The 25,965-nt window shown below is 33.9% G+C and overlaps 1 protein-coding gene and 1 long non-coding RNA gene across 8 annotated transcripts in view; one reads left to right on the top strand and one right to left on the bottom strand.

Annotated features, from left to right (window-relative positions):
* The first annotated feature begins 1,328 nt into the window (after positions 1-1,328).
* On the top strand, positions 1,329-10,123 carry LOC308177034. Its single transcript, XR_013938823.1, has 2 exons — positions 1,329-1,487; positions 1,671-10,123. It is a non-coding gene; the product is annotated as an uncharacterized lncRNA (long non-coding RNA).
* The window catches only part of DIAPH2 (diaphanous related formin 2), a 189,308-nt gene continuing 173,403 nt past the window's right edge, over positions 10,061-25,965 (bottom strand). For all 7 annotated transcript variants that reach the window (XR_013938807.1, XM_080553621.1, XM_080553622.1 and 4 more), the window contains one exon: positions 10,061-14,470. Coding sequence is in view for 6 of the 7 variants with exons in the window: in XM_080553621.1 (XP_080409747.1) it covers positions 14,406-14,470 (65 nt within the window). In the remaining variant the exon portion in view is untranslated. The remainder of the gene's footprint in view (positions 14,471-25,965) is intronic.

Genomic DNA, 25,965 nt, shown 5'->3' with positions numbered 1-25,965 from the left:
GTTAGTTCACTGATGATTAAACTGGTTTAAATATGAGCTATAGTTAGAGCAGTGCAAAATAGACTTTTTCAGAAATTACACAGAACTTTTCCATTTCATAGAATTCTGCACTCTGTTAGTTATGGGCTTGCAGTGCTGATTAAGTAGATTTCTGCATCAAAAATGCAAATGTATACACATTTTTGATGCAAAACACTCTTTGCTTGAATGCTGTTAACGTCTGCTGTGATACTGGCCTGTTTGTGCTCAACAAATTTTTCTGTTACTGAAACTTCACAGTAGATTATGGACTCAAAACAGACCCACTTGGGGATAAAGAAAACATCCTTAAAGTTATGCAAAATATTCATAACAAAATGCAAATACTGTTTACATTCTCAGACTCTCAGTAGAGCAACTCATATTCTAAACCATAATCAGCTAGAAGCTATATGGAAAACTTTTTATCAGTCTCTGAGCTGGATACTTATGTTGTTGTCTTGTATGACAAATGTTACAAAAAGGCCCAGCACAGCATTAGATAAAAAAATACCACTTTTAAAGTAAGATGATGTTTTTAGATACATTGAACACCAACACATTCAGAATGGCATTCACTTTCACCAACAAAATTTTCCAAGAAGGACATTCAGACAGACAGGGGACTTGTTTCTAGGAGCAGTGAATGCATACAGTTAAAGGATTGGGTTTTAATTCCACTATGTTAAAATGCACTGAAAATGAATTGCGCCAAAATAATTATTCACATCATACACTGCTGGGCAGTTGCAGATTGACATATTTACATTTTGCCAGAATAATCAACGCTTTCTGAGAACTATATACCTCTACTTCTTTAACCCTCGTATCACCAATTATTACAATTCTTGTCATCTTTGCTCACTGACATACTGAACATATAACTTCTCATCCCTCCATGCACATATACCTTGCTGTCTTCCTTCCCACTGAGTAAAAAGTCCTCTACATTTAGGACCAAATGTTCTGTTTCCTAACATGCTGCATTAATAAACTAATGACACTTCTGTCACTCTCTTGTGATCAATTCTGCCTCCTCAAGAGATGTCCATAAAATGGTGCATATACCTCTATACTGTACCTAACTCAACCTCACTGATTCACAAAACAATTCTGGAGAGTAAGAATAAACAGCTATAGCACAAAAAGACTGGAAATTTGCAGAAAGAGAAACACAAAGCTATATGGTTTGGATCTCCATCTTACTAAGATCCTTTGTTAGTTCTGTGTCTCAGGTAATACTCATTTAGGAGTCAGATATTTTTCAGCAAATATAGGTAAATGAAGTATGTTTTAGAATTTATACTCACATGCAGGCCTTTATTGCGGTGAAGTGTATCTGTCTGAGTAAAGATGTCTGTTTCCATAAAAATTACGAGGACTTGTCCTCACTGTTTCAATTTGCTGAATTGTTTCTTCAGAAATTTCTCCCACATGTTCTATTGGATATTCTTTTTTTTTTTTTTCCAGTCTGAAAATGTGTAGAAAGGATGTTCACTGATAACTTCAATGTTCTGCTCTGCAAAGTGCTACTATCAAATTGGCAACTGAAATTATTGAAACTAACAAAGAACACCAGACAAAACAGGTTGTGAAAGCAAAAGATTTCAAAATTTGCTCCACAAGTGAAAAACAAATGTGAAGTTAAACAGATACCTTTTGGTTTAAATTCACTATATGTATCCTTCCTGATCTTTTATATTTGCTCCTTTTAGGCTAGGACACCTCCATGAAAGAAATCTGATGAATGAAAGAAACGAAAGAAAATTATGACTACACTGGTACTTGATAGTACCAAAATGGCAGGCTATGTCTTTACTACACGTGAATACTTGATTAATGTAGGAAAATTAGCACACTTTGTAAGGGAGAAAAAAAAAAAAAAAAAGACTTAATGATGACAGATGTGTTATATAATTTGTTTCCTTGATTATACAGTGTACTCCAGTAAAAATATAGTTTTGCTGACAGTTTTTTTTTAATTAATTAATTTATTAAAGGCTTCCCCTGCTTAACTACATCAGGGCAGATATCTCTTAACTGTCTCGACCAATGCCATGACTTAGCTGAAACTGTCAAAGTAAACCCTCTCCTCAACTGTAACACCATTCATCCATCTGACTCAAACCAAAAACCTGTAACAGTGAAATGAATGAACAATACAAAAAAACGGCTAAGCGAATAATCCCAGTACTAAGCAATATTTAAGACTAATCCTGGCATAACTCTTCTACCAAGTATTTGAATAATATGCACAAATGAGGTTTTAGTTTGATTTTTGAGCAACCAGGTGTAGGGGAAGGTGTCCCTGCCCATGGCAGCGGGGTTGGAATTAGATGATCTTTAAGGACCTTTCTCACCTAAACCATTCTATGATTTTCTAATAGTTCAAGTTCATCAAGAGATAGTGTTCAACAGATGCATTTTTATTGCATACCTAGTTCTCTGTTTACTTCATATTTAATGTTACAAATTTTGCTTAAAAAGAAATCATGCTTGACCCTCATTTAATTTCATGTAGTTCATAAATAAGTAACTTCAAGTCTGAATCACTTGGACAAAAAATAAAAAGGAAATGGATAAGAGACCTTTTGTCTACTATGTCAGTTCTCTGCCAAATGCAGGAATCAAAACCACTCAAGATTTTACAGGGCAAAACAAATTATGAGCTCAAGACATACAGTAACTAAATGAATGGGAAAGTACGACATTTCTCTGATACAGTTCACTAAAACCCATAAAAATGAAGTTTATCCTCTTTAAATTGTTCCTTTGTGTAAAAGGGATTATATTTTCTATGATTTAGTGCTTCTTTAAATGGTTGCTGCTGTAAAAGTAAGATTACAGAAATGAAATTATTTAGGAAGAAAATACAAGGACAGATGCAAAAAGACCCAAAAAACACCTAAAACAGTGTTTGCAGAATCATTTAGCATAGCTATGCTCTTGGCCACTTTTGCAACTTGTGTCTCCTCCTCTTTATGACTATTACATTGTAGAAAAATTCCAGTTTAAAAAAGTGCCATGTCACCTCACTTCAGCTGTAGAGAAGTCCGAAAATACCAAAGACTTTCAGTGGCAAAGCAATTACTTCTGTTTCCACATTTTTTAAAAAATGACACCTTATATATATAAAATAATAATAATGATCTTTTTAATTTTAGCGTTACAAATTAAAAAGTGACATTAGAGTTGGATGGGGCTTTGAGCAACCTAGTCTAGTGGGAAGTGTCCCTCCCCATGGCAGTGGGTAGGAACTAGATGACATTTAAGGTCCATTCCAACCCAGACTATTCTATGATTTTATGTCTGCTTGTTTATGGCATTTCTTAAGTGATTTCTTAAGAGACCACTCATAATTGGTATATGGTCCATTTCACACAGATGTAGGACTGAATTTTGTTAGTGAAGTGCTGTGGCAGAAATGCCTAAAGGTGTGCATCAAATTTCAGCAGGCAAGAAAATTATTATTTCTAAAATGCAGTTTAAATAGTTGGAACTCAGTTATGGCTGACAGGGAATCAACTCCTACCCTTAACTCTTCCCTCACACTGGCACTTTTCACATGCTGTACAACAGTATTAACCTTATGGACAAACATGCTGGTGCTTTCAATCACAAGCTGAAGAATGAGAGCTGAGCAACACCTTGTGTTGGTTGATAAAACTAACCATATGCTGTGATTTTGCTCCTTTTCTTCCCGGATATAGCAAATTTCTCTCTCTACTAACAATTTCCATGTTTCATCTTTTGAGGCATTTATGTATTTTCATTTCTTTATAAAACATCAGCTTTCAGAAGGCACTTGATAACATTATTTTATATGTGCTTTGTTCTTCATTTCTTTCCTATGCTTTCTGACACTATCCATTATGTCAAATGTTGATATCCAGTGTAAATCAAAGTTCCTTGAGATATTTTTTGCCAGATTGAGAGCTGAGACTGACAGCTGATTATCACTATTCCACTTCCTTTTTTTTTGTTTTGGCAGTTGTTCACTATTAAAAAGTTAGATGTCTGTCTCTTACTCACTTCAATTGAAGATAGTTCTTTTCTACAAATGTTTACTATATCCAGTTGGGCAGGAATGCTACAAAGTTATTATTCAATTTTGTTGTTGTGAATGATTGCAGATTATTCGTTTTTGTTAGGTGACTATACTGTACAAACATATAGAGATGACTCAAAACACATTTCCATTATGTTTAGTTAAATTCACAATAACTGGATACTTGGAAACATTTTCTTCCCAACAGAATCCATACCCAGTTTTGTAATAATGAATTTCTAAACTAGTTTTTAAACTGATACAGCAATTAAGCTTACCTTTATACTTCAGAATGTAAGGATTCAAACCTAGGGAACCAGCTACTTTTAGCAATGAATGAGATGAAAAAATTTTATGTGATAAAACAAAGCATTCTATCACCTTACAAGAGATATTGCTAAAGAAAGCATTGTGTTTGAATAAACTCATACAAATTGATCTTACCCATTTTTTAAAACAATTTAATCGTGCTCCAAGAATCAAAAGTTATTTAAAGCTAAATATTTAGGTGGGCACCTGCAGATGGTCTTGGGGAAAGCTTTTATATGAAGAAACAATTTTTCCTTTCATTAACTTAGCTTTCATTAAAATTACAGATATGGATAATCATAACATGTCTTATAGATGGGGTATATATTTCTGAAGTCCACAGAAAAGCTGCCATTTATTTCAATCAATTTCAGAGTATCGGCTTAAAGTAAGCACAGCCAGGCTCAATATGCATAACCTACACAGTAGCATCCAGATGATTGACTATAGTACACAAACATTATGATAATATGTTAGGTAACTGCTCTCATAATAATAAGCTAAAGAACATTTAGGATGTCTGGCTTGGCTTATTAACCAGACCTAAAGATCCAAATATGAACCATATATGAAATCACTATAAATTATACAGAAGCTACAATTTGTACCTTACCACTATCTAGCAAAAAATGATGCAGTTTTTGTGTCTATTAGCTCTTGAGGTAGGGTTTTGTTACCCATAACACCAGCTCTGTGTTTTAGCTTCTGGTACCAGTAGATCAAAAGAAGCTATAAATTACCCTCATTACCTTAATCACAATCAGGTTGTTGAGTAAGCTCCTTTCCATCATAACATAATCACATTCCAGCATCTGCATCAGGCTTTCAGACTTCCTATGGTTTATGAGGAATAGGGATCTGAGTCAATCAATACAGAAAGCATTAACGTCATGCAACATACTGTATATGTGATAGACACGCTTGCATATCATTATAGCTGCAATAGTTCAATGATAAACTTACATATCTAAAGTGAATAAATACAAATAGTTGTTTCAAATAACACATGCAGGTCATGATGACAAAATATGTTTTGCATTTCACCTGCATACATATCTCATTTCACAGTTTCAGGTGTTTTGTTGTTTTTTTTTTTTTCCTTTGCTTTTCTTTCAACTGCAATTCAGTGTTGAGACTTCTACAGGTGTTGGTGCTGAGGGAATATAAATAGGTGTGCAGACTAACTACAGAAATCTGCTAATGTATTACCCAAGAGAGAGAAAACAAACTGAATTTAGATGACTTTATCCAGTCAGTACAAGGAAAAATTTCTTTGCCAACCTTTCAAAAATCAAGCTGATAACAGCATAATTTTATGCAAGTTTTGTTAGCTTATCTTTAGTTTAGAGGTATGAAAATTAAAGTCTGAGTTAAATTACTTGCTCTAGGTTAGTAGTTGGGCTAAGAACAGAATCAAAGGACCATCACCACCAGTTTTACGCTGTATCTGTAAACAGGTCTTTCTTATTGCACAAAATTCCTCCACATTGTACATACAAATGTAACCAAATATCCCAGCTTTCATTACTTTGATATTGTTCTTCACCTTTATGGTGCAAAGAAAGCTGAAAGATGTGAGCAAACTGTTGCAATAATGCGTGAGCCTGCAGTGTAAAACTGTAACTTTGAGGAAGCAACAGCTCCTTGCTTTTCAGGCAGGGTCCAGGGTACTAGAGACGTTGCCTGTCCCCCACCCTGTCTTCCTGCCCAGCTAGGAACTGGCCTACAGCTGCATCCTGCTTCCTAAAACTCCTTTCCAAGACCTGCCAATCAAAATGCAGCATTCTGCACTATTCCAAAGGCAGAAAACAGGACTGCCCAGAAGCACAGCCTCATGAGCACATAGATCTGCCTGCTCAAACTGTTCCTGCAGAAGCCCGGTGCTTGAGCCAATCTGCTGCATGTGTCTGCAATTTGGGTTTTCACTTGGGAAGGCTAGTTTAGAAGATGAAAACCCAAGAACAGAAAAGACAATGCTGTATTGATGTGGATTTTCTTTCCACATCCTTCTAATTTAGTAGTTGCATTTTTTTCCGAGTGTTTCTCAGCTTCAGTAATTCTTTTTCTCCCGAATTTGATGATGAGATGTTTTATATCAATAATTTCTCTTTCAAAAAAAAAGAAAATCAAAGGAGAGCTCAATGCATTTCAAATAATCTCTGATTACATTTTGGAAAAAAAAAAAAGGCATTATCAGCACTGTATAATTTGTCTAACCCTCTTCCCCTCCCTCCAGTTTACCATTATTGATTTTATACTTTTCATAGAGAGAATAGTATTTATTTAGACTTAATGATGCCACAATCACTGACTCCTATTACAACACAACAACTACTACTAAGCTTTATCTAAGCTTTATTCCCAACTGGGAACAATATCCTGTGATAAGCTAAAACTACCAATCAGAGCAAAAGTCACAATGTCAATCATTTTCAGTTTATTCCTGCGCTTCGAAAATCTTTGCAATAAAAACTATTCATTCAACAGACTGCTTGGAACAGTATAAGTTCCTCTCTTCCCCCCCCTAAATAACACATTTGGGGACTTTTGCAGTTAGGCAATCTGCAAGGTGAATCTTGATTTCTGAGCGCTAAGAATTTGAGCACAACTCTGGACATTGAAAAGTCACAAAGAAAAAATATTCAGGTGAAATAAAAGAATGCTCCTCCTTAGTTTTTTGTTTCTTACGATCTCTGAAATAAAAATGATTAATTAATGTTTGCAAGTGCATCTCCTACTAAAAATAATAATAAAAAAAAAGCCATGACTCTTTCAAGACCGATCACATAAACACAAAATAAACTTAATAAAATAGTGTTAATCTATTTTAGTTTCTATTCAGAATTCACTAAAGGTTGCTCAAATTATTGTTCACGGGAATTAAAACTATATTTTATTGAGAGAGATTTTAACAAGTTCCATGTAAACAAAATACATGTTCCATGTATTACATTTACATAGTCATTGCCTAAAATGAAATCACATTTTTATTGGATTACCAGAGTTTAGAAATATTTTGAAAGCACCATTTTTGTTAGGCCATTTGATGTTAACAGCTTTCAAGATTTCAATACCTGCATTAAACTGTAACAAATCAATTTCAAAATCTATTGATTACATATAGCGCAAACACACGTAGGCAAATTTGTCTGTTTTTCTATTTGGTTTTAGTACTACTCAATACAAGTAGTATAAAAGCCTTTATACAGGTTTATCACTACTTTTTGCCTCTGTAATTTCATTTCTCTTCATGCCAATGAACTCAGTCAAAGTCATTTTTGAGATTTATTCTGGTGGTGGTTTTTTTTGTTTGTTTTTGATCCACAAATACTGCTGTTCTCTAAGTTGACCGATCCTATACCACTTAATTACTTAACTGAAATAGGTAATAAGCATGGAATCAAGTCATGGTGCATTTAAAATGTTATTTCTTTCAATTTACAACTTTATTTACGGTTTATAAATACTTACACTTTTTGTTAGCATTAATTTTACTCTCTTCAAGATAAACCATCTCTGTTGTTACTTCTCCAGCAGACAAAAAATTTTGAAGGATGTGATCTGCTAACATAGTAACAGCCTGACTTGTACCTCCAGTCTGATAGTTACTCATTAAGTCATCTTTGTACTCTCAAAAACTGTTTAAAAACCAGACATTTCCAAATATCACAAGAGAAGCATCTAGAGGTCAGAGGTCAAGGTATGCGGGTTTTGTGTAGTGTCAGCAGACTCATGGACTTGGAAAGCACACAAGCACTCACAGTGCTTTTCAATCATCTGTGTTTCACAGATAATTTTCCCTTTAAGACACAGATCTGTTATTTCAATGGAAGAAAGTTGGTCATATTGCCCTTATGAAAACCTTGCCTGAAGACCTGGCTCTTCTGCCTCCCTGTGAATGCATCTACAAAAGTATTCTGCAGGCTGTCGTGAGCTTGCTCTGCATGTGGCCTGAGCAGGCAGGATGAGAGCCAGCTGAAATCAAAAAGCTGTATAATTTTGTTAGCATGGTGCACAAGATATCCTTTGCCTCTCAGATGGGTTCCTTAGGTTGGCTGCATTATTATACTAACACAAACAAACAGCTTGCAATACCTCGTGAATTTAACTGGACTAAATTTAGATTTTTGCTCACAGCATTGCTCACATTGTGCAGGCAAAAAAGAAAAAAAAATCCTGTACGGGATTTTTTCTTCTTAATCTGTTTCACATCTATTGAAAGAGCCATTAATTATAGCCATTAAGTACTCATCAAATACTTCCATGCAATTCAATTGAATGTTTTTATAATTTTACCACAGCCCAGTAATACTGATTCTTAGGGAGAAAAAAAAAGAATAAGCTAATTTTGAGATGTTGTCCAGAGAAAATAAAGGAGGGAAGGAATATAGCTCAAAGTTACAGAAAGGATCCAAATGTAAGGAAGCAATGTAAGTGTCAGAGAGCCAGAATTTGCTATCGATCTCAGGTGCACACAGAGAACTTCTTAAGCATTTGAGGAAGGAACAGAAATAATTACCATTGAGAAAGGTATTAAGGTACCAGCTAGTTATTTGAGAAGAAATTCTGCCTGCTAACCTCCCAAACACAAAATATGTAAGAGGATAATGGCAATTCTAACCTCCCATACATGTAAGTAAGAAACCTTAACCTAAAAATAAGGAACGGGAATATGGTGCATATGTATGTAAGACATCATTACTGCATTTGCCTAATCACGACAATCACAGCATTTACATTTATAGCTCACACTTAGAAGTTTTCATTTATTTCATGTTATTCCCATAAGAAAATAAATCTTTCTATAAAATTCCAACTATAATTCAGTTCATTATAATAAAATGGTGCATTAAACGATCCTTTGGTGTATCTTTACCACTTACAGAAAGTTACTTGACGAGTGTTATACCAAATTGGCTGATCATATTCATTACAATCTCATTCACTTAGAATCTTAAGCTTTTATTCCAGAAAACCAATGTGCTGTCTATACTTTTGGGCAGTTCAACTTGTTATTGTGACATCATTTAATTGTTTAAGGTGCAACAGACTGTTTTCAAAGTCTGCCAAATTTCTATTCTGCAAAGACCATTTTCTGATGGAGTAAAGTAAATACAGAAAACAACAACAATAGCTGTCTAACTGAATGACTATGTCTCTGCCTTAAAAAGCTGATACAGGAACCCAGTCACTTAAAATAAATATGGACCCATGCAATTTCTTTAGTGATTCCCTTTTATTGTTATTGTTGTAAAAATAAAACGGTATCACCATAATTTGTTTTTTAATCTGTACATAGGTTTTTGGTCATTTTGTTTTTGAAGTTTTCTTCTATTAGAAAAAGTATAATTTTCCTCAAAATCAAATCAAATATACTTGACACTATAGAGAAGAAATCCAAATATCCAAAAACCTTAGAGAGCCAAAAGTGTCAGTGAGTAATTTCCAGTAATTTCTGCATTATAATACTTAATGAAAACAGATTTTAAGGTGATGATACTCTATTAGTAATAATCATTATAAAAAAGTAAAACATTGGCGCACCTAGCAAAATTATGTTATGTATATCTTTATTACAGTTTTCAGAATACATGGATAAACAATGGCCAGGCTGTAATTTCATCAAATTCCTATTTTAAACATTACATACAAACACAGAGCTGATTAAAAACAGAAATGCATGAGTTTTGTCACTTTTTTTTTTCTTTTTCCTTTTTTTTTTTTTTTTGGCATTAGGAGTCACATGACTTCTAAAAGGGAAATCAAATGATGCATGATACTGACTAATCTGTAATCAATTATTGTTCACTTTCTGTGGCATATGTACCACCTCAAACAGCGCTAAAAGAAGCACTAAAAGAACAAATCTTTCTCCTTCAGCATTTTTCTAATGACATCAGTAGGTGCTGAGTGACAGTTTGCAGGACTGCAGAATTCACAGGCTTACACAACTCCCTTTCTTGTGCACAAAAGCAATACATGATCTGAAATAGAGACACCTGAAGCTGAGGGATTTGGCTTCATCTGCTTTGATTTTTATTTTTTTATTTTTTTTATATTTACATTTTGTGTGCATGCGTGTGCATGTGCATGGATACTGTAGAAGAAGTGATGTAAAGATTTCTTACAATACTTATATCAAAATGAGTAACTTGCAAATACATTATGGCACATAAGAGGTGGGCTACCTTACATTGCTTCATCTCTTAGCATTTATGACACCTGAATTCTCACCAATTTGAAGGCAAAACATTGAAGAATAATCCAGCCAAGCCTTTGTTTAATGGATAAGAAGCAATACACTTTATGTAAGTAAGTTTGCTCCCACTCCCACCTATCACCAGTTCTGAATATTTACTAGCTATACAATTTTCAACATAGGAAGTACTAAATTCACCCATCAAAGCATGATTTGCCTGAGGGATGCAGAAGCTGAACATTGCAAAGTTTTATTAATGAAAGCTATACAAGGATTTCCAGAGCCAAACCTAAAACTCAGCCAAATTCTCAAGAGCTTTGCAAACAATTGTGGGATGATTTTGAAGTAGGTCACTAATGAATTGTGTTTTGGATAGAAACCATGAAAACATTATGGTTTTTACAGCATTTCTCTGAGGTAGTACATATACCACACACAAAAGATGCAAAAATATACATATATTCATTACTATTTGTATATTACAGAAGGGAACTATGGGAATGTTCGCATTTGTCTCAATTTTCAAAAAAGAATCAATAATTTCAGGTAACATTTTTCATATTGACCATGGTTGTTTAAAACCAAAACGAATTATGTAATAATAACTCTGGGAATACTTCCTGAAGTTGTTTGTCAATGCCCTCTGAGGTACTAATTTTGTTTTGGCTTTAGCATCAGTTCAGAATATGATTAACACAAAACAAACACCCCTGTGTGCTGGGAAAAGATATTTGCTCAATCACAAACAAATATACATGACAAATTGTGTTGCACTTTTTTTCCTCAGCAAACTGCATAAAACTGGAGCAAAAGATGTCTAGTGTCATTTCTGATCTATACAGCCAGCAGTTTTAAGCAACAGAGATGTATATTTGTATATGATTTAAACATTTCATTCCCAAGTCAATTGCAAACTTAACTCAATTCATTGCAAAGGTAAGATTATTTTCCTCTTAAATAAACTAAGAAATGTAAACAGTGTAACATCATAAAAAACTCTTCAGTACTTGTAACTGGTAAAATGTGAATGCAAACAGATGTGCTAGTATATTGTTAATATAATGTCTCAGAGGACATATAGTAAAACATAATTAGCAAGAAATTTATGTATGAAGCCTCCAGTAATTTTCTTTCTGGGATTACTCTGAATACAAATATAATTTAACTGATATATTTCATTTTTTAAAATTAGAAAATAAGGCAAGTGCATTTCTGAAAAAAGGTGCTACTCTTCTACACTTTTAGATAAACGTGACAACTCTGAAAATTAGATCAATAATAAAAACATTAAAAATAGCTGCAATTTAATATAGACTGAAAAACTATCAAAAGACAAAGTGACCAGCATCGATTTCAGAAAATATTTTAGACTTCATAAATACGAGCACCCTATATTTACATAAATCATCTTCTAGTTTTCCTTTGAAAGACACTTTTGTTCTAACAGATATGTCCATTAAATAATATAAATGTTTCAAATATGAAAAAAATAGTAGTAAAATAGAAGTATCAGATGATGATGATATTTTGGATTTGCTTTTTGCTAAGATTTGGTTCTTGAGAATCTGTAGTCAGCTTTTACAGACCTTTTAAAAAATTAAAACCATGGAAATTATAAACTTCTGCACTAATTACTGCTACAGTATGAAGATTCTACTTTGAGCTTTTGAGTTTTCACATATAAAGATTATATCAATACTTGTAAATCCCAAAATGATGATTTTAAAATTTGAATTTTAATACACTGTTGATTTCAGTACAAATTTATGCACCTAATCCTTTTAAACTGGCTTTGCATATTAAGCACAGAACTGCAAAATCAATAGTTCAACTTTAGAAAGTTATGGTTGAGTACAAGGGTTGATGTTGACCTTAAACAAAACAGAATAAAATTCTTTGTATCTTTTACTGAAAAACTGAGAGAATCCTGTTGCATGCTTTTTTTTTTCTTTTTTTTTTTTTTTTTCCTCCTGAAGTACCATACAAGTCTTTTACTTTATTACTAAAAATCACAAAAAGCCCCAAACAGTTTGTTTAGGTAGAGTATTAGTTGACAGTGCACATTTCACCAGGCTTCAGTCGCTTTTGTATGTTTAGCGATATAGCAATGGGCAAAAACTATTTCCTTTGAAGACTAAAAAAAGAAATTCAATACTAGTCTGATAAGGAGCTGTATCTTTTCTTTCAATAATCGGATATTTATGAATATAGCTTGAAATTATAAGAGTTTATCCCAATCTAGCTGGATAGTCTTTAAAGTAGCTTACCAGAGAAGCAAAAAGAATGTATTGTACAAAATGCTTGGCTCAAGCAGTAGTGCAAAGTTATACCACCCCAGTATCGAATGCTCCTCTAGAGCTAGCAGTTTGTGCACAGAAAATAACGTGACACCTTGCCTTCCAAATATTCTTTATATAACATTAAAAAAGACGTTCTCCATAAATCCAGGCAATATGTGTATTTGTAATAATTCATCAGTGAAAAGCAGTAATAATCTGAGAATAAGTGCCATCTACTACACTGTATCCCATTTTCAAAAATATCATAGCTGAACAACATACAAGTAGTTTGACTGAACTCCCACTCAAAATCCTCCATCCCATCCAAATTAGCAATGAGCCTTCAGTAAGGATGGTGAAGACTGAGCTGAACACCAAAATAGACTGTACATTCAACTAGTATCTGGGGAGAAAAGGTAACTGTAGTTTCCCCTTGAGTGGCAGAACAATACACAGTGTCAGCTACTGAACTGACTGCTCACCTGAGGTACTGCAGTGCAGGGGCCTGTATACAAAGTAGAATGGGAGTAGTTTCCCGAAAAATCAGTCTGCTGCAATTATTGTTCACTGCTATATAGTGCTCCATGTGGAAAATTTGTTCTTAGCTGCTAAACCATCAGCACTAAAATCCACCAGTAGAGATCCTGCTACATGTTTTACCTGAGAAACAGAGGAAAAACTCAGAGGCAGTCCTGAATAGCTTCGTAATGTAGCCTATCTCTGAAAACCTACACAAAGGTATTTTTAGCATAATTAAAATAGGACAATCATATTTTCCCCCAAATATCTGTATAAAGAATATATAAGTGCATAATTAGAAAATTCCTCTGTAGATACAGTTAAAAACATATTCTGCCCTTGATATCATTAATTTTGGTAAAATCCTATGCTTTTTTTTTATTATTATTTTTTTTAGCAGTGATAAGTAATTACACATCATTAAATCACCAAAAGTGTAGATATGTGGTATTACCCTACTTGCAGCCAAAATTGCTGGATCCACCAAGCTTTACATTGAGATAAGATTTCCAGCAACCTGACCAGGTTTTTATGCATTGCTTTTTTATGGTTACAAAAATGATTCTGATATTGTACATCAGCTCATCTCTGAATTTATTAACATACAATTTTATTGTTTTTTTCTTTCATGTCCAAATGAACTGCAAATGGAATCCACAGCTGTATTCTTTCAACAAAATTGTATTTTCTTACCCATAAAAAACATATCCTAGAAATCCCCAACTCCCTTCATGTAAGTTGCCAGCTTGAAAAAACAAAAAACAACTAAACAGAAAAAAGAGAAAGAACATAAGAAAGTGAGACCTTACTGTTTAACACTGTTTACAGATCTTGGTAGTTGGGGTAATAAGACACAGTATGTGGATTATTTAGCAATAGCTTTTAAAATACATAATATTTGTACATCTATTTCATTTAATCAATACCAGTATTATTTTATGATCACTGCCAATTTGTATGATAAACTCGTTTCAAAGTATATCCATTTAATTGTTAATAAAACAATTCACTAAATTCTTTGGCATCAGAAGAATCATACAGCTGCGATTGTTCCACTGTGGCGAGAACGAGACCTTTCCAAAGTTACTTGTCTGTTATCTGTAACATAAAGAGAAAAAAAAACAAATCACCATAAGATTTGAAACATGGATAATGCGATGTCAAAAGGTTTCCAAACAGCCCTGAAAACCATTTCAAATGATATGTAAATAAGTAACTAGGAGACTGGATCAGAGAAGTTTCACACCGCAGCTGCCAGACTGAGTTCAAGAGTTCTGCAATCAGCAATAAATTACTTTCTTGATTAGAGAAGCTGGGTGATAAAAGCATTGAGAGAATCCTGAAACACTGTCCCCTTGGAAATAGCACACAATAACTAAAAGTCTGGGTAAAAATCTTATTTTATAAACAATTACGTACAGAAGCTCTGCAAAAATACGTTTCAGTACTCATCAGATCGTACTTACCAAAGAGGTGATGGAAAGCCTACTCTAAGATGCTACAAGTACAAAAGTGCTATGACTATTCACTATAATTTGGTACAGATTTAAAAATAGAACAGTTAAATCAACCACTTCCTAAGCACTTCCTGATTGTACAATGTGAACAACTTTTAGTAGGAAATATTACACAGTAATTATTGCAATGAATAAAAAATTTCTTTCACATGAAAAGAAAACAATCATGAACTACCAACCACATCTAAATGCTTTTTAAATAAAGTTTTAAAGTAATGAATATACACATACAAAGGCAGAAAATCAACCCCCACTTAATTTTCTGGATATTTTAAGCTTTATTTTTTTAAGATGTAGTCCTGCCGCACCAGTTTATTTTTTCTGTCACTGTTTACTTTTGACCTAGCCTCTTCCATTCTCTCATGTCCAACTTGCTGTTCTTTGTATCAGCAGAAGACTTTCATTGCTACAGCATCAGGGCATCCCACTATACAGCTGGAACTCATAAGTACTACCAGAATATTTAAAAACAACAGTAACTGCTGAAGCAGAATGTCTGACACACTGCAGTCAAGCAGGTTTTCTCAGCTTTTTTCCAAATCAACTGATTTAGTTGTATTTGCTTCCACAATGCCACAGGCTATAAAGGCATGTGCTATAAAGGTGTTACTGCTTTGGGAAAGCACTACATTTGGGCCAAAGCACAGGAGTGAAAATTCATAAGCATGAGACTCTACCCCATCTGCTGGACAGAAATGTATTCTTTGAAAAAGATATTGACTGCATCACCATGTTCTAAGCTAACAAAGCCAGAAATGGTCTAAGCACATTAAATAAAATTCCAGAGTAGACAAAGATCTGTGATCTGTTTCTGGACAAGAACAGAGTATGCCTGTGAAGACCGCATGGGCTCTGCAAAATCAACCTTTTCTTTCCCTGTTCAACACAAGTGTTTCCAATACTACAGGGAATTATGGCTCCTTTACCAAGATTATTGGTTCTTTTTATAGTTCTGCCTTGCCTTCTTTTCCTAACGAATCTATCCATGCATAAACTATTCAAATTACCCTAAATCAATCTGTTTTGCATGGGAGTAAGTCCCTACACTGGCTGCAGTGTCACTAGGCACTGGAAATTAAAGCATAGAAATGCTGTCTAAAACCTAAGAAGGAGTTATCAACACAAATGTGCTGCTGTTCATCTATAACAGCTAAGAGTCCAGTGATACTTGCTCTCAGTGACTAATTTAACTGTTCTGGGAATAAATATCTACAACATAAAAAATATTTGTGGAGGTGCTATTTACATGAACGCATCATTCACCATGTAATATGACTCTTGTAATGTAAGAAAACAAACACAATAAGTTAAGTGTATAAATATATACCACACAGTAAACAAAAAAATAAATTATATTTAGACGTTATAATGTTTTTTTTCAGTGACATCACCCTTCTGCCTTATACTCTGTATGGGTAACATATCAGAATTACAATCAATTAGAAATACAGGGGAGAGGAAAATATTTTTGCAAAAATGCACTCTGCAAAATGTGTTTTCCTTTCCTTAATGCTCCTTCATTAGTTCTGTTATTAAAAGAGAAGTCTCAATAGCTGCAACAGATTTATTAACTCCATAGCTTGTTATCAGCATGAAACTCAGTTATATTAGGAGAAAAAGAAATTATATTTTACAGAACTGCAATATTAAGATTAAGTGACTTTTCCACTTCACTTTCTACTTAGCCACTTTGCCAGGTAGTACCATTGTGTTCTCCTAATTACAAACTTTTTTTTTTTTAATGAACAATCAATATTAGTAATAATACAGATGATGTGTAATCGAACTGACTAGTTATGAGACTGAGGTATCTGGTAATAGAAAAAGGCACATTCTACAAAACTATATCTTAAAAGTACTCAATTAGAATTTGTATAAACCTGTAACAACCACAAAAAAATTATTTGTATTAAAATTATAAATCTACTGTAAACTGCTATCTTGGACTTGGTACCTTAGTTGGCTAATTCACCAGGATTAAATTATTATTTTTTTTTCAGTCACAGCATTAAAAGTGTTTTTATGCTGTATTAACAGCAAGCAATGCAAACAGGAAACTAAATTTAAAACCTCCTTTCTCTGCAGACCTTCCTACAGTACTCATCAGAAGACTATCCAAGTTACTCCTAGATGTGACCAAGACTAACACTCCTAGATTAACATTAAAAACAAAACTAAACCAACAACCAAATACGACTGGTGGAAATAACTACCGTTTTTGTTGATGCTTTTGTGTTTTGCTTATTTGTTTTAAATAAAAGACTGAAACATTAACCTAGATGCAGAACGCAAAGCACCTATAGGAAAATAGGTGCTTTAGGGAAATGGACTAAGAATACCAGGGCTTTGAGGCAGGAGTACTACCAGAACTATTTGCCTTCCTTTAAGATAATGGTCACGGGACCCTCAAACCTGGACAACATGTATTTTAAAGAATGTCTTAGTTAATCACATTAACGAAAACATAAAATAGTGGCAAAATTTTGAATCCAGAAGACAGGTAGTGTATGTCACTGGGTGTTCAGCAGGGAGCTGTTGTGCTGGAGCACATGCTGGAGGGCACAGTAAGGATAACTCTGAAATGTTAACGTATTTAAAAAGCTCACACAATTAATTTGCATATTCACAGTCACTACTTTTTCTTTTTTGTTTTGTACCTACCCCAAGGTGAAAGAATCAACTTTCCCATAGCTGACAATAAAAAAGATGTTTACTGCTCAGAGAAAGTAGGTGCCTGCATATATTGACTTGAAAGAGACCATATAAAGGAGTTACTCAGCAATGAATACAGTATTTCCGATTTCATCTTTTTGCAAAAGATGCAGAAATGCGTCCTGTAAGGAAATTTATAAGGCTTATGCCTTTGGGAATCAATGAAAGTGTTTGAATCAACTATTTATTCCTTCATGTAAAATTTCATTCACTGGGAAATCCTACTGAAACTCATCTTGTTTTCCTGAGCAACCCAAAGGAGAACACTCACAGGTCCTGGTACTTCAGCACACACCACGAACCATATAACATGGAAAACAATGAGAAGACCAAAAAAGATTTACGTAAGTATGATTACACTAAAAATGAGTAGGTAAGCCACTTATTATTTCAAATAGATAAGCTGTCACAGCAGGTGTCTATTCTAGGGGGAAAAAAGACATCTGTGATATTGATGACAACAGCATTCCTGCTTTAAAAAAGGTGTAAGTCCAAATAACACTTTACAACTATTACTTTTTTCTGACTGAGATAACTAAGTATTTCCTATACACTGTCATTGATTAACAATGGGACAAGTTACAATCAATTTAAATCACGTTAGTCTGGGTAGCTGCTAGTTTTCTTCTTCAGCTATCCATGCACAGGGAAAATTAAAGCCAAGTTACCATGTGATCTGATATAACAGCATATTAACAACTGCTTTGAAGAAACCCAATGACAAGAATTAACTTAATTATTTTTCTATATTGACTGTGTGCATCTTCATCACCTTAGCTTACCAAAAGTGAAAGGTAAAGCTTTTTGGAAATTGTAATTGACAGAACATAAGACAGAACAGAACAGGTATCATGTAACATAACAGGGAAGCCCATCTCAAGCACTTTCTTAACAGCTACAACTGAATAGTGCTCTCTATATTGTCTGACCTATATCTATGACATTATTAGATGTAGTTTATATGACATATGAACTGAGATATAAGTTAGTCAAGAAATTAAGGACTTCAAAACTGTTGTGCCTAGCACAAAATCTTTTGAGAAACATCACCCTGAAAGAAAATATCTCTAACTTCAATTCTGTTAAGATTCAGTCCATTTCTGTGAAATTTGATTTCAAATTGATCTTTCAGAATGTGCAGCCTATATTAAAAAAAAAAAAAAAAAGCAATGAGGTAAGGTCAGCTATGGAAGAAAAATAACACCTCAGAAAGCACTATCTCAGAAAGCACTCTGAAATAATACTCTCCAGATCTATATTGCAGACAGATGAAGCAAGAAAACACAAGATTTCTGTGTTAGGGGAAACAGTTAATATGTTTTCTTTTGATTCTTTAGTATTTTAAAGACTTATTTCAACCTCAACTGGCACCCTACACATGCCTGGCAAAATCTGAACTAGACACTTTATAACCATCTCAGACAGGTCATTTTACATGTATTTGGATTTTATATTTTTGTAACCAAAAATGAAAAAAAAAAACAAAACACAAAACAAGTTACACAATTTCCCTGCTCTCAGCTTTTATTCCTGAACAGAATCTCAAATTCTGATAATCAAACTTAAACGACAGCAAAATTTTTAGCAGCAAAGGAAACTGAGATTTCAAGCAAAATCCTGGTATATTTTGTTTTAGGTCCAACCCCAGACTGATGTGCATGCTGTGTGATACCTGAGCATATAAATAGAATATGGTGTCATGAAAGAGAAAAAGAAACTTACCCTCAGGCTAGAGAAACAGCTGCATTTGTCTTCCCCCCCCCGCTTTTTTTAAGCTCTGACCATAGTCAATACAGTCAACACAATAAAAATAACACCTTTGCAAACAAAATCTGTGATATATAAAATCTGTAAATAAAAAATTTGTGATACAAAAACTCAGCAAATTCTGCCAAGCAAATAAATACTTATCCTACTTAGAGCTGAAGAAAATCTAATAAACTTAAGAATTTATAGAATAAAAATAGATTTGTAAATCATATTTTCGTAAACTTTATCTGTTTAAAATATTTTTTTTTATTACTTTACCCAGGCCTTAAAGATTTCACAAAAAATCCTAAACCCAATAAGTTAACATTCCTTAAAACTTTAAATGATCTACTTAGTACTTGAATTTGACTTGGCTTTCTTTGTTAATAGTCCCACTTGGGATATGCATTGAAAGTTCTTCCACAAGAGTTGTGATGGAAAAGCCTTACTTTGAGACAATACATGCCTGCCTCAGGGGTTACAAGATAAATCAATCTATTTTTCTCCTTTCCTCCAAGGGTAATTGGCTTTTAAAATTACAGAGAAAAATAGGTCTTCACATCAGTACAAGGCAGGCCCATATACAGCCATTTTCCATTTCTTTTTCTGTTGGAGTTCTTAGCTGAGAACTAAAGGTGGATCCAAGAAAGAAAAAAAAAAGAGGAATGACTGCAATGAGTTGAAATCCTCTCCAATAATAACAACACTGTGACCCACATGTGAGTCTGGAATTTACTGAAACCTACTATGAATAGCTGTTATTTTTCTCATCAGTATTTTTCCTTCTAATTTGTGATAAAATTTACTTCAACTTCTGTGACAGCCTGCACCACTGGCATTAATGGAGATTTTGTTACAAAATTCAGTATAAACTGTGAAGTTAAAATTAATGCATTGTTGTTATTATAATCTCATTAAGTAATGCAGACTTGTACCTCATCCTTATGAAACTGCCTTTTACAAGCAGCAGTCATGGCTATGAGTATCCTTACAGCCCTTAGGCTGTGCTACACAATCATATATAAACTCAGAGTTTCAGACTTGGAATTCAGTTAAATCTACTGCTCTTCATTCCACTAACTTGGCTAATAACAAATTGCTTCAAAGCAGTGAAACTCACATGATAGCCTTCAGATTTTTCTGATTGCTATTAAATGAGCTTTGTAATACATTACTCATGAGAATTTCTTACTGGAGATATGATAAGTGAAATTTTTTTCCAAAGCTTAAGATGAGTAATCAGCTAAACTACAACTCATACACAAAAACAACAACAAACTCTTGAAAAAAGTCAAAATAACTTAGTCTTTTAAAAACTACTAAAATTCCCTTGAAACATAGTACTGAACCTGTACCACTAAACCTTTAATGTGAACTTGCTCACTGGGACTGTGTATACAGGTGTAAAGCAATTATTAGATTTGATATCTGAATGAACTCAGGCTCCCATTAGAGCTTGAATGCTTCAATAACCCTATTATTTTCCTTCCAATGCTCCCAGACCTGATCAACTTAATTATTCTGACTAGTGAAACATTTAGGACATGAATGTATGATTTGTTTTAAACCAAAAGAGACAATTGAAAGTACTACATAAAATAACATACAAAAAGCCCCACGGGATAAATGTTGTGACGTGTCAAATCCTGGAAAAAGGTCAGATCCACAAAAAAACCAAACAAACAGGGAAAGATATACATTTATTCAGACATTTTTCCTTGAACTTTTAATTTGCATCCTTTATTGCATCTAATGTACCATAAAAAAGGTGTATCTTACTAATCAAAGGGGTAAGGGTATTTCAGAGAGTAAATAACTTAGGTCTGCTTTGCTAAGCAAAAAATCCCAACCCCCAAAACACAGAATGTCTCCTCTTTCATGAGTACACACAGACTTTCAGTAGTTGTTCAAAAGTAAAATAGATTGTCTAATAAAAAAACACATTTTATGTTGGAGATAACAGATTTGCTGATATAAAAGATCTGTTTCCCAATTTTAACTGTACCTGCTATTTTACTGTTAAGGAAAAGAGAGTTAGAGAGCAAAAATGTATACCCACATTTTGTACAGATTTGGTACAACGCTAATAAAACCATAACCTTCATAAACAATATAATTTAAAATAGCTTTCAAAATTTGCTATTCCCAACTCCCCTATTAACACTGCTGTTTATACAATTTGTATTTGCCTTGAAAGCAAGTTGTTGGTAAGGTTAAAAACATGACAAAGAAATACAGACAGTAATAGGTTCTGAACTTCAAGTATACAAACAGCCAAAAAGTTAGCATCTTCTCATTTGAATGCATTTGTCCTTAAAAAGAATCAAACTGACAACAAAGTGGTCCCCTTGTCCCTTGCCTCCTTTCACTAATGATATGTAATGGCTGCTGAGCCTGCAATAAACGTGTTTATGTCCAGCTAGATTGCCATCATTTTACAATCTAATCTGATACTTTTAAGAAAGAGGAAAGTCACGAGAGACCAACACCAGCTTGTGCTGAAGGCATTTCTTGACATCAGCCTTCACTTTGCACTTCAAATATAAGTATTTGATTTGACAAAACATAGAGAAAGTCATAAGAGAAGGCTCTTCACCTCTTCTCCAAAACTGCCTGGTAGAAGTCAATACCAATTCGTTTACAAAGTTACAATCAAAAACCACCAGATGAAAGTCAAAGGGGAAGCTTTCCAGTTATTCCTTAAAATATTTTATTAAAGGGCAGCATAAGACGACATTTGCCTCTGTAGGATTGCTCCCACCTACGCTTCTCATTTTTATCACTTAGCAGTTTAAATATGGAATTTACATCGCCCATGTGCAGATGCTTTAATCTTTGCCTAGAACATGAAAGCAATGAACTCAAAGCTCTCTGCTCTGTAAAGAAATTTCTTTCAGAACAGGAGTCGGATAACACTCCTGAAAAGCAAGTCTTTCCTGCTGTTTCACACAAAATGGCTACCATTTCCCCTCCATACCCACACAATTGACAGCCCTTGTCAAAATCAAGCGATTTTTCTTGTAGCGTGCAAAAGTCTGTTGTATTTTTTTTATGCATCAGAAACAAATTCTCGTTATAAAAACGTAATTCTGCAGTAACTTGTAGTCTACATGTAAAATGAAATACTTTAAATAATACAATAAAGGCCAACTATTCATAATTATTTTTTTTGATTAAATAAAATATCAACATTTTTTATTCATGGCTAGGTTAACATTTACAATTCAGCATTCTTCAATATTTAAATGGAATTGAATATGCTATGAGAAAACTTAAAACTACATCGCTCCTGTATGACTGGCTGGTACGGGCTGTAGTTGTCTGTGCACATCTGCAGCTTCATCGTGTAACATTAAAGTAAAGGCCCCTGTTTGAGCCTGACAAGATGATCTCACTACTACTTGTTACTTCGCTACGCACCCCAATGGAGAATAACTAAATACTGCATGGGACTTTTACTATAAATTATTTGCAAGAAAGGCATGTGCAGGTCATGTGAATTGAACTGTTGCTTATTAAAATAATTCATATTAAAAATAATTTAGACTATAAGAAAAATAAATGACAAACTGAAGTAAAATATAGTAACTTTGGGGAATTTAAGAGATCAAATTTTATTGGCTAAGCACAGACAACTCCTTTAGGATTCAATGTAAGACCTCAACGCTTACATGAAGTAGAATCTGACCCTTAATGTTCATGTGAAGAATAAAAGCATAGAAGTACTTAATGCTGTGTCAGGTCAACAAGCTTTTATTATGGAGCTCAAAATAGTTTCTACTCAATACCAGTACCTGAGTAAATTTTGAGACTTCCTGTACTATCTCAATAACAACTCTCTTGGAGTATTGGAAAGCAATAATTAACACCTCATTGTAGCATAATCCGGGTGTATTTTCTAAACTAAAGCCGAAGTGCCCATTCAAAACACACACCTGTAGGGTCTGCTAATTTATCCCTTCCCCCATCAATACAGCTCCTTCTGACATATAAGCAAGGACCTCAAAGGAAGAAGGGTGGAGGGTAGTGTGCCATCAAAACACATGTACACGTTTTTCAGAGGATTCCTAACAACCTGAGACTATTTTAAGACAGCCTTAGTAGCCCATTGACAAAGAGTAAGCGGACAACAGTGCTTAGGTGTACTATTATTGTCTGCATTTAGAAAGCAGATTTAAACACACCAGGCCTTTTTGAGACCCTATACTAAAATACTACTTCCAAATGAGTCTGACTGAATTAATCTATGTCTTTGAAGTATATATATATATATGTATATGTATATATATACATATACATATATATATGTATATATGTATATGTGGACACAACTGCTCCAGAAGCAAAATACGAACACACACTATAACTTTTTTTTCTGAGGTCAAGCTTTTCTACATTTCCCAGATGCAAAACTATATACCCTTCCTTACTAAACAATGAGCTGTGATAATGCTGATAGCCTGTATAATGAATTTATTTAAAAAATAATCTGTATTAAAAGCAGACTAGATCTGGCTTGATAGACATCAAACACATCCCTATTAGTAACAAGAAATGTAGGAAGTTCTCAGTGCAAGTTACAAAACTTTTAAATAAAGATTTCAATTTATTTTAAAGAGAAACAAATTGTACAGAGCTAAAAAGAAGTTAAGCTCTCCTAAATGACCAAGATTAGAAACTGCTGTTCTTCTCTCATCCCACTATTCCTACAAAAAATGCTCTTGAGGTCACCAATTAATAGACAAAGCTTTTTTAAAACCCGCAAGTGTTGCACTCTCTGGACAAATGACAAAAATGGAAAATTAATTGGCATCTTTCAACCTCTCAATATCAGAGCGGTAGACTTTTGACAGTACAAACTTTTATAAAACTAATTACCGCTTAGGGTAGGAGCTCCCGAGCAGGCAATGCCAAAGTTAACAGTGATTATCTTTGCCTTTATCATGCAGTGATATAATCTTAATGTTTTTTATGGTTTTTGTTTGTTTTTAATATTCTGTTAAATGATTTTATGTTGTCTTTTAAGCACTTTTGGTTTAAATTAACTTGCACTAAAATTCAGTGCTAGTTAAGAGATGAATGACTTAATGAGGAGAGTATTTCCATGTATTTTCAATCATTGATTCAGAAATACCTGTATCTAAATGCTAATGCTGACATTCATGATATGAATAAAAACATTTTTACATACGTGAATCATAATAAAACAAAATGGCTGTAATGTGCTGACTACACCAGAAAATTAGTCTTTCCTTCCTAACTCCAGCCTGTTCTTTTAAATAACATACTCATCCAGAGTTTCTGTCCACAGCCTATAATCTTTTCCCCTGAAAACCTTATATACATATAAGCATTTCACTGCGTCTCTCTTCTGAAGTTTATCTAGTTACCTAACCTTAATTAAGATAGTATCAAAAACCCTAGAACATTTTAGTTACCATCTTCTGCCCTTTTCAATACCCTCATTCTTTTCTGCTGTATGGAAGGTCATCAAAACAAAGCATTTGAAAGGGTGCTTTATGGTACTGAATAAATGCTAAAGCCTTTTGCCTGTGCACAGTGTGTCTCTCCACACACTCTTAAGAATTCCTCTCAACTGATGCTTTTAATAAATACTTTTTCTGCCTTTCCTTATCAACATTCTGCATTTGTAGGCAAGTCTCTTTAGTGAAACTACAAATTTAAGAGCATTTTCCTCCACATAAAGTAGCACAAGAACCCTAACTTCTTAAAGTTTTATTTTAATCTAGTTAAAATTGAAGTACAGATTATAAGGACTATTCTGCACTGTATGCACACAACACAAGAAGCCTTCAACAAAACAGCAGATAACAGTTTTATGACCAGCAGAAACAACAGAGAAAAGGAGCTCAAAACTGTGGCTCACTGTGAGGCACGTGTTTTTTCAAAATGCTCTACAGCAAGTCACCCCAAATTTAGTGGGCTATAAAAAGCTTCCTAATTTTATATATATATATATATATATATATATATATATACACACATACAGGAGGAAAAATCGTTCAACATATTCTAAATCCAGGACAATTTGCATGGACAACTATTCAAGGACACCTACCTGTTTGGTGCCATGCAGTCTGACTTCTCTGCAGCTTTACTGCCCTGCCCCTCTTGCTCACTGAAGGACTGTATATACTTTGCTTTTTAAAGATACACTTCATCAGCTTTACTAGGAAGGGAGAACTGCTGCTCTATGCTTTTAAGTCTCACTTGGTTACTGCATTGTTTCTGAAAGTTAAAATACTTCATATCAATTGCTCTCTATCCTCCTGTGTTCTCTGACCTCTTTGTTAGTTATTCATTTCCTTGATGCATTATCTACCAGCTATTCTTCCCTGACATAATGAACTTACACCACATTAAAATTCTCTTTAAGATAACATTTTGATACCTTACTCCAACTTCTGCAGTGATAATTGAAAATGAGTTGTGTATGTAACTATGAACACAGGAACTGAGAACTACTCAGCAGGCCGAACAGCAAATCACCTTCACTTTCTCCACTCTTACACTAGCAAGATAAAACAAATTCTAGGTAACAGACAACCACAAGGAATCCTGCATTTCACCTTTTCTTTAGCTAATGAATAGCCA

This window comes from Anser brachyrhynchus (assembly GCF_964034855.1).
Source record: "Anser brachyrhynchus genome assembly, chromosome: 13".
Taxonomy (NCBI): domain Eukaryota; kingdom Metazoa; phylum Chordata; class Aves; order Anseriformes; family Anatidae; genus Anser; species Anser brachyrhynchus.
The sequence above is the reverse complement of the archived record's forward strand: the minus strand, read 5'-3'. Positions and strand labels throughout refer to the sequence as shown.